General features: G+C 59.0%; 1 protein-coding gene across 1 annotated transcript; it reads right to left on the reverse strand.

Moving 5' to 3' along the window:
* Nucleotides 1–2,222: 2,222 nt before the first annotated feature.
* On the reverse strand, nt 2,223–7,415 carry Kcnf1 (potassium voltage-gated channel modifier subfamily F member 1). The gene has a single exon (XM_005327364.5). It carries the CDS (start codon nt 6,267–6,269, stop codon nt 4,785–4,787), a length of 1,485 nt encoding a protein of 494 aa, XP_005327421.2. The 5' UTR covers nt 6,270–7,415; the 3' UTR covers nt 2,223–4,784.
* Between the last annotated feature and the right edge of the window lie 1,665 nt (nt 7,416–9,080).

The following is a 9,080-nucleotide window of genomic DNA, read 5'->3' on the forward strand; positions in this document are numbered from 1 at the left end:
CTGCCTCACCAGCAGGCACAGCCCCCTCTATCCAGCCAAGCCCTTGACAGCAGGCGTCAGTTGCCATCTGGGCAAGAGCGAGTGGCAGCAGGTGCCCCACGGGCCATCTTTCACCGGCAGTGAAATCTCTTGCTGGAGAAGTGACCCAGAGACTAAGCTGGAGTGCAGGGTGGACACAGGCAGCCAAGAGCCCCACTGCTCGGGACGATGGCTGCTGCTGCTGGCAAGCAGGGCCAAGATAGGGTGTGCACTTGCTGGGGCCACGCTGGAGGCTGCATCCACCTCTATGTGACCACCGGCAACTTCCTGTGACGCCAGGGACCTCACGGTCCCACCTGCAGCTAGAGCAACCACGGCTCTCTGGCCACAGCTGGAGGAGTGACGATGCTGTGACAGCTGTGACGACAGCAGCCCTGGCAGTCTGGCTGGATGGCAGCAACAGCCTCAGAAACGAGGAGGTGACTAAGCAGAGTCCCCAGGGATGTTGGCTTTTCCCTTTGGAAGCCCACATGGTCCCTGTGCTACATCTTGGGCTGCTCCAAGTGGAGAAAGGGATTCAGGGGGAGCTCCCACCCCAGATCATGGGTGGCGGTGAGATCCGCGCCCCAGGCGGCTGGCAGGCGCGTTGCCAGGCCCACGGTGCGCGGAGCTGCCTTCCCACAGGCGACAGGTGGGAGGCCTCTGGAAACGTCTCATCTCCCATCTCCCTGGGAGACGCGGGGAGCTGGGGAGGTGTGTCATCAGCTTCCTGCGGGGAGGCTTGGAGGGGCAGGCACCCCTTCACAGGGGCTGCAAGGCCCCTGCCTCACAGGCATTGCCACCGGGCCTGCCCTGTGGCCGAAAGCCCCCGGAGGGCAAGGAACTCGGGCCATAAGCTGGGACACTGCTAGCCTTTCCTGCTAGTCTTCCCGGGGGTGTCTCAGAGAGTGTGTGTGAGGACCCCAGGCCTTGCCCCTTTCACACATGCCCCCACCATTTTCCTTCTCTACGAGGTACCCCCAGGCCCCAGATGGGAGGCCAGAGCTCCAGACACCTCCCACAATACGCAGGACGGATGCTGAAGGCCACCACCTAGCGTCACCTGGGCAGATGTGCTCCCACTCACAGAGACCACCAGCCAGGCCACAGGGCTCCCGAGGTGAGGCCTTCCAGAGAGGCTGTGGGACAGCCTCCTTCCCCTGGTCAGGAAGCCCAGGTGCCCTGAGGTGGGGCCCGGATGGCCGCCGGGTGAGTGTGTCCTGGAGACTCCCACCTCTGCCACCAGCACCAGCCTGTGGCTCCTGCCCTCGGGGCCTCAGTTTCCCCATCTTCAAAACGGAGGACAACTCGTTTATCACCTGGAGCTATTTGGAGGCTAAAATGAAACTGAAAACGTCACCCACGTCCTTCCATTTAGAAGTCAGGATGGACTCGATTTCACACACGCCGTCTTGCACTCACAGCCCCACAGCTTTGCCGTGACAGTCCTGTGCTCCCACGGTGGGGGAAGGAGAAGGAGGTGGCCCTTTGCCCACAGACCTGCGGGCCTTTGCTACGTGGCCTCCCTCAGATGGGTGGGATTCAGGGCCACTGCTTTCCCATCTGAACAATGAGGGGACACTGGATGACAGCTCACTTTTGTTGTGACTTGGACCTTCTGCAACTCCCAGAAATAGCTTTCTGTCTCTCCACAAACATCAGCGGGGTACGTGAGGCTCGCCCACGCTGGAGGACAGCATGTGACGGGAGCGTCCCAGGACAGGAGTCCTGGCAGACTGCGACTGGGGGTCCAGACAGGAGGGAAGAAGCCTGGGGTGGAAGTGGAAGCCAGGTCTGCAGGGAGCCTCCTGAAGGAATTCAATGGGGTCCTGGGGATGCTTGAGCCCTGGGCCCTGTTGAGGTGACAGAGGAGGACACCTCTTCAGGGCAATCCCTGTGCCACCCTGGGGCTTTAAGAGTAGTCTCTTCGTCTCTGAGGCTGGCCCACACTGTGGGGGTCCTTCACAACCCCTGTGTGGAGCTGGGAGTCTCCTCTTCCTGGAGGGAGAGCTCCTACTGGCTCTCCAAGGCCTCACCTGGACACCAGCTCCCGCAGACGGGGTTGGTGTCTCAGTAATTACTCTCAGGAATGGCCAGAGAGTAACTCGTAAGTGCCAAGGGCCATCTGACCTCACAGCTCCCGAGCTCCGACCTGCAGCTCGAGAGCAAACACTGGCAATTCCAGAACAAATCACGGACAGGGCTCTATTCCAATAAGACTTTATTTGCAGACACTGAAATTTTAGTTTTATGCACTTTTCACAAGTCACAAAATGTTAGACTTCCTTTAAGTTTTTCCAACTGTTTAAAAATATAAAAACCTTTCTTAATTCACAGGCCCTCAAGCCACTGCTGGCCGATTCCTGCTCTGGCCTCTGGCTGTTGGAAGGAAGCTGAGGTCCTCCCCAGCCAAACCTGGGAGCTCCTTGGGAAAGCAGAACGCCAGGGCCCCACCAGCTTCACAAATTTAAAATCCACGTTTTAACAAATCTCTGATGACTCATGTGCACGTTAAAGTTAAAAAAAAATACTGACGCCTAAGTGTCACCCCCAGAGATTCTAATTTAATAGGAACAGGGCACGGCCTGGACACTGGCAGCTTTTAAAGCTCCCAAGTCTGTTCTAATAGAAAGCAAAATTCAAGTACCTGACCCCAGAAAGATGTCCCAGGGACTGAGAGCTGCCTCTCCTCTCCCAGGCCACTCCTTCATGACGAAGCATGTCACTGTCACAGGCTGAGGCCCTCTGGGACCAGGAGCCCTCTGATCCTGACTCATGGAGATCTCACACGAGGGGCTACCCTCCGGGACTCAGTCTCCTCCTTGTAAGGAGAGGAGCCCACACTGGTTTGGGAGCTACAAGACCACACTGGGCGTTGGGCCTCGCGGCCACCTCGGCCTCCTGCCTGGCCACCTCGGCCTCCTGCCTCATCATCCTGGCTTCTCTGCAAACCCTGAGCTTCTCCCCTTTCCAGGGCTCAAAGCCCTCAGGCTGGCACGGGCCCCGGGCTTTCCAGGAACTCTGGGGGAAAGGGACAGAGAGGAAACCCACCAACTCAGCAAGCTGCCTGGGCCCCAGATACACAGGCCACACCCCCCGCAGGCCCGAAGCCCCCTCCTCCCTCCACTGAGTCCCCCTTCTTTAGCCCCCACCTCTATTCCTCCACCTGGGGTGACCACAGGACCAGTTTCCTCCTAGAGCAAAGGAGGGACAGGCACACAGTGTCAGCTCAGGACAGCAGTCCTGGCCAGCCTGGTCGGAGGTGCCCAGGCCCCTGCAGAGTGCTCCCGGGGAGGGCCGGACACAGCGGAGCCCCCCTCCAGCAGCCTCGGCAGGCCTGCCACACCGTCCACCCACAGCCGGCTCCACCACAGCTGGGTGCTCTGCTCTCACATGCAGCTCTGCATCCCACAAGAACCACCCTAACTCTCTCCAAGACCTGCCCCCAAGGACCCCTCCAGAGGACAGCTTCTGCCTCCCGGAGCCCCAGTCCAAGGCTGCAAAATCCTGGCAGGCAGACCTGGCAGAGGCCTGAGAAATCATCCCTCTTCTCACCTAGGGGAAATCGCAGGCCCAGGAAATAGGAGCGTAGTCCGGGATGGTGGCAGACTGAGGAGGAGCCTCCTTTCCTCATCTGAACCCTCCACCTCTGCCCAACTGCAGGGTCCCTCCCTCCACCCAGGGAGGAAAGGACGGGACTGTAGGGCTCACAGTCCGAAGCGGGAAGGCAGAAGCCAGAGAAGGACCTGCAGGACTAACTCTTGCCTTCCACCAAGAACAGAATGGCAATGCCCTGTCCCTGCCTCCTCTGCCTAGGCTGTGGAGACCATAGTGGGCAACTACAACTCACTTGCTTCCCAGAGTAGAGCAACAGAAACAGCTATCATTTATTGAGCACTTACTAAGTGCTGGGCCCTGAACTAAGAACCATGATTCTCTGAGGTCATAATTTTATATCCCCACTTAATAATCAGGATGAGGAGCAGAGAGATTAATCAACAGGCCTAAGGTCACACCGCTGTAGGAGAGTGGTGGGGAGGGGCACTAGAGAAAAGCATTTAAGCTCCAAGCCATCTCTCATCTCCTCATTCCCTGAGCTTAAACCCAGGTCTGTCTGGTTGTTTCCCTGGGGCTCTCAGACGAGGCTGGCAGTGAGCCTCTGGAGGCCACGCTGAGAGCTGTCCACTTAGCAGGTGCCTCAGAAGTACTGGGGTCAGAACCAAGAAGTCGTGAAAACCTCCCAGCTCTGCGGGCTCTGTGGTCTCTCCCTCCTCCAGGGGGTGCTCAGGGAACTGACCTTCCCAAGAAGGGAACAGGAGAAGAAGTGGCCTGCACGGGCCTCCTGGAACGTGGCCAGGCCCCTTGGCACTGGACCTGCCTCCTCCTATCCCTTCATAGTTAGCTTTCAGTTAAAAATAGCTCTCCCACCCCGGCTGCACACCTACCTGCTGGCCCTGCAGGGAGTGCGTCTGAGCCACCCTGGGGTGACAGCCAGCCTAGGACAGAACCCACAGTGAGGAAGGGTTCATGGAGCAGGAGGCTTTGTGAAGGAGACACGGAAGGGGGCGTGGGATCACGGTCCCCCATTGCCCTGTGGCTCTGGCACCCTCTCCAGGGCTCCTGCACAACCTGCCCCAGGAGGCTCACCCAGCCTTGGCCTTCAGAGTCTGCTCAGGGGAGGGCTGAGGGCCACAGGGCAGCTCCTCTCGAGCAGCCCACCATCCCCACGGTCCCGTCCGTCCATCTCTTCCCGGGATACCCTCCTCTCACTTGCAGCTCTGGAGCCGGGTCCTGTGGTGTTTCTCCTCCGTCAGCAGGGGGATGAAGGTGTCGCTGTGGGAGAGCTTCAGCCGGCTGCCCCAGCTTGTCCCCTCCTTCCCCTCAGGCTCTGGGGGGAGGATGTCCAGGTCGCTCCGGGAGCCCCCAGGCTTGCCCTCACCTGCGCTGCTGGAGTTGAGTTCCATGAGCTCCAGCTCGTGCTTGGCGGCCGTCTCTAGGACGCGCTGCTTGTTGTAGTACCTGACGAAGTTATTGATGATGGGGTGGATGGGCAGGGCGATGGCAATGACCCCACACAGGAAGCTAATGGCCGCGTTAAGCTTGCCCAGAGTGGTCTTAGGGTAGATGTCACCGTAGCCCACAGTAGTCATGGTGATGATGGCCCACCAGAAGGACTGGGGAATGCTCTTAAACAGGGTCTCGGGGTGGCTCTGTTCCATGGTGTAGCCCAGCGCCGAGAAGACAAAGATGCCCACGGCCAGGTACATGAGCAGCAGCCCCAGTTCCTTGAAGCTGCGCTTGAGGGCGTAGGTGAGGGTCTGCAAACCCGAGGAGTGGCGCGCCAGCTTGAAGATGCGCGCGATGCGCATGATCCGTAAGGCCTGCACCGCCTGCTGCACGTTGGTCAGCTCCATCATGCGGGCGCCCAGGTGCGTGAGCGTGAGGCTCACATAGAAGGGGAGGATGGCCAGCACATCCACGATGTTCATGAAGGACAGGGCGAAGTGCAGCTTGTTAGGCGAGGAGAAGAGGCGCAGCAAGTACTCGAGCGTGAACCAGCCGATGCACGCCGTCTCCACGTTCTCCAGCGTCGGGTGCTCCACGCGGTTGCCCTCAGCGTCCAGCACCTGCAGCTCCGGGATGGTGCCCATGCACATAACCACTGACGAGACGAGGATGAGCAGGAAGGACAGCACGGCCACCACGCGTGCGGGGCACGACGACTCGGGCTTCTCCAGGAACTTCCAGACACACTTCTGGCAGCGGCGCCAGCGGCCCTCGGCCGCGTCCACACCCAGGTCGTCCAGGATGAGCTGCACTCGGCGCGCGATCTCCTCCAGCTCCTCGCGCTTCTCGCTTAGGTGACTCTTGCAACAGTCGTCCAAGAACTTGAGGTCCACCTTCCAGAAGTCCATCTCGTTCTTGAAACAGATAGGGCAGATGCCCTTCTTCATGTGCACCTCCCCGAAATAGTACACCTCTATGACACACTTGAACGCGTCCGGGTCGCGGTCAAAGTAGAACTCGCGCTTGCCGGGGTCGTAGTCGTCGCACAGGGAGAAGATGGTGTCGTAGCCCCCCGCCAAGCAGTTGATGAGCTCCGCCAGCCGGGTCTCGGGGTACTGGCTCAGGAGGTCTCCGTAGAGCACCTGCCGCACGCCCCCCACGTTGACGACGATCTCAATGTCGTCGCCGGCCGCGGAGCCCTGGCTGCCCGCCTCCTGGAGGCTGTGCTCCCCGGACCCGTCCATGCTCCCGGTGTGTGCCCTCGCAGCCCCGGCTCCGCGTCCCCGGCCGCCGCCGCCGCCGCCGGGGGTCCGGCGGGTCCCACCAGTGCGCGGCTCTCGGGCTGAGCCTGCGGGGAAGGGCGGTCACAGCCCGCAGCTAAGGGCTGGGTGGCCCTGGCGGAGGCATGCACCCGGCGGCGGGGCTCAGGGCAGGCATCCGGGCGCCGGGGCGCGCCGGTGGGGGTTCTCCAGGCCCGCGGCCCCGCTGGGGGCACTCACCCCCGCTTCCGGGCGGCGCGATGTGCCGCTTGGCTCGGCCTCCCCCGGAGGGCTCCTCTCGTGGGCCGCAGGCAGGTTCTCCTTCCCGGGGTGCGCCGGCAGCGCGGGCCGGTTCCGAGCTGCCGGACCCGCGGCCGTGCGCCGAGGTGTGCGGAGAGCGAACTTGTCTCGCTTTGCCCAAGCCGTTTCCAAACACAATAGGAATTCCAGCCTGACGTCAAGAGCTTTTCAACTGTACCCTCTTCTGGTGAGATTCTGCACGGCACGCGCGGCAGCTGCAGGGGAACGGGTTAACCCTTGGGCAGACGGGCACAGCTGCCGCGCCCGAGCGCCACGGCGCGCACCGGCTGCCAGGCCCTCCCTGCGCAGCGGGTCACCGAGGGCCAGGACCTGGGCTCCAAAGCAGCCGGGCTCCTCTCGCTGAAAGCCCTCCCGCTGCTGCTGGAGAGTCTACGATAAAAACGCGGCTGCCTGTTGCTCTGCAGGAAAAGCATCCCCTGGGTCTACTGCTCTGTCCTGGGTCCCTCCTGTCTCAGACTTGAGCCGGCCCTTGAGGGTCTCCTGCCACCCTCTAAGACTGCCCTGCTGTGGGTGTCACCTCACCTGAACTACATTGAGGACATCTAGTCCAACCTCCTCTAGGACAGAAGGAAGTTGTACCCTTCCCTTGTCCTGGGAAGGTGGAGCTGTAATGGGAGGTGAGGAGAGTGGGGTGGACCTCCCCTGCACACCAGCTCATTCAGAGTCAGGAGGGTCCCCGCTTGGCACTGGTCACCATGGCTTCAGGACAGTGCCCTTGGACCACGTACTGCCCACCACCCCTGGACTTAATTCTCCCCATCCTTTGAAGCTCAGTCCCCAGTGTTCTCACCTCTGCCAGATCTCCCTGGACTGTGCTCTTTCCCTCCTCCTCCCTCCCTCCCTCCACCCAGGAATTAGGGCCCTTGAGCTCACACAGCCCCCTACTGTCCAGTAGGATCATAGATCAGGCCATACACCAGTTCCCTGGTCTGCCTCCTCCCCCATCCACCCCTTCAGATTATTCCTGGGACTGTCCTTAGGACAGAGCCTGGACCAGGTGCTGGGCAGGTGGAAGAGGGAAGAAAGAGAGGATTCACTGGGCCCAGGCTCCACACCACATTGTCATGGCCCTTAATTGCTCAGACACCCCACAGAGTGGAGCTCCAGCAATTTCTGAAGCACAGTGGTGAGGAAGACACGGTCTCCCAGGCACGTTCCATATCTATAGTCGGAAGACAAGTGTCCCCTGTGCACCGAGTGGGCCTGGGCTGTGTTGTGGAGAGGGGCTGCTGGATGGCCACCAGGTGGTCTTCCTTCATGGTCAGGTTTTGGGGGAAGACAGCCAGCGTCTCATTGGAAGGTTCTTCTGCCCAGAGGACTCTGAGCCACCCTAAATAGCCACCTTAAATCTTAATCTCAAATAACTAACAAATAATAAAACACAAATACTCAGAAATATATTTACAAAAATGAAGCCCTTGATGAATCTAGTCCACATGGGTTCTTGAACTAGACAAGACAAAATGGCTCTGATGGTTTATTTAAGGGTACATCAAAGGCAGCATGAGGTTTCAAGGGCAGAGTCTTGCTTTGTGAAGTCTTGAAGTCAGCAGGTTGATTGACATCTCGGCAGGCCACACCCATCAGGTGCTAGGTGGGATCTTAGGCAGAGCCGGAGGGGGAAGTTCACCTGTATCAGGTGTTCAATCCACGTGGAGAGTGCCCCAGGGAGTTCCCAGTGCCAGCTTTATCCCCTCAGGAGGCTACTATGCACAACATAGTCCACACACAGCCCACAGACCGCTTATGATAGTCAGGACACAGGCTTTCCCTCCAACTTCATAGAGGCTCAAAACAGACCCCCCCCCCCCCCCCCCCGCACCTTGACCTTGGGCTTCCAGCCTCCAGAACTGTGAGACAGTAGGTATCTCTTGATTTGGGTGCCCAGTCCCTGGTGCACTGTCAGGGTGCCCCAAGCTGACCCTCCATTGTCCTTACCTTGTGACCCCAGCGCCCCTGCCTAGTCATTGTGAAAGGTTGGACGGTGATTCCAATGGCTTAAAAAAACACCAGCCCTGTGCCTTCCCATTGAAGGTCACTGTTGGATAGGAATTTGGCCAGCAAGTCAAGATCCACTTCCAATTTCCCAAAGGGTTAAAAAAAGAAAAAGAGGAAGAAAAAAACCTCTCAACTTTGGCTAAAAATGGAAAGTTTCTTCTGTGGTGTACTCAGTCCTGTGCGTGGCTTCTGTGGGAATCACACCTTGCATGACACCATGGTGGGGGGAGGGGGGAGCAAAACATCTTCTGTTGGACATGAGAAGCAGCAGCATTTTTGACGCATGTGGATTTTGCAGTTAAATGGGGAGGGGAAGAAACCCGGTGTATGTAGGGAGTGTGAGAAGCAATTGTTTGAGCTTTGCTTTTCTTTATTAAATGTGTGGGGGTTTTTTATTTGTTGAATAATGACATTTTAGGCTACAGAATGCTCAATTTCTGTGATGCTAATTAAAACCAGCACATGTGAACCTAAGTG

The sequence above is a fragment of the Ictidomys tridecemlineatus genome, chromosome 12, assembly GCF_052094955.1.
Source record: "Ictidomys tridecemlineatus isolate mIctTri1 chromosome 12, mIctTri1.hap1, whole genome shotgun sequence".
NCBI lineage: Eukaryota > Metazoa > Chordata > Mammalia > Rodentia > Sciuridae > Ictidomys > Ictidomys tridecemlineatus.

Excerpts from the sequence above, each read along its gene's own strand:
- Kcnf1 (XM_005327364.5), bottom strand. The coding sequence starts at position 6,269 with ATGGACGGGTCCGGGGAGCACAGCCTCCAGGAGGCGGGCAGCCAGGGC.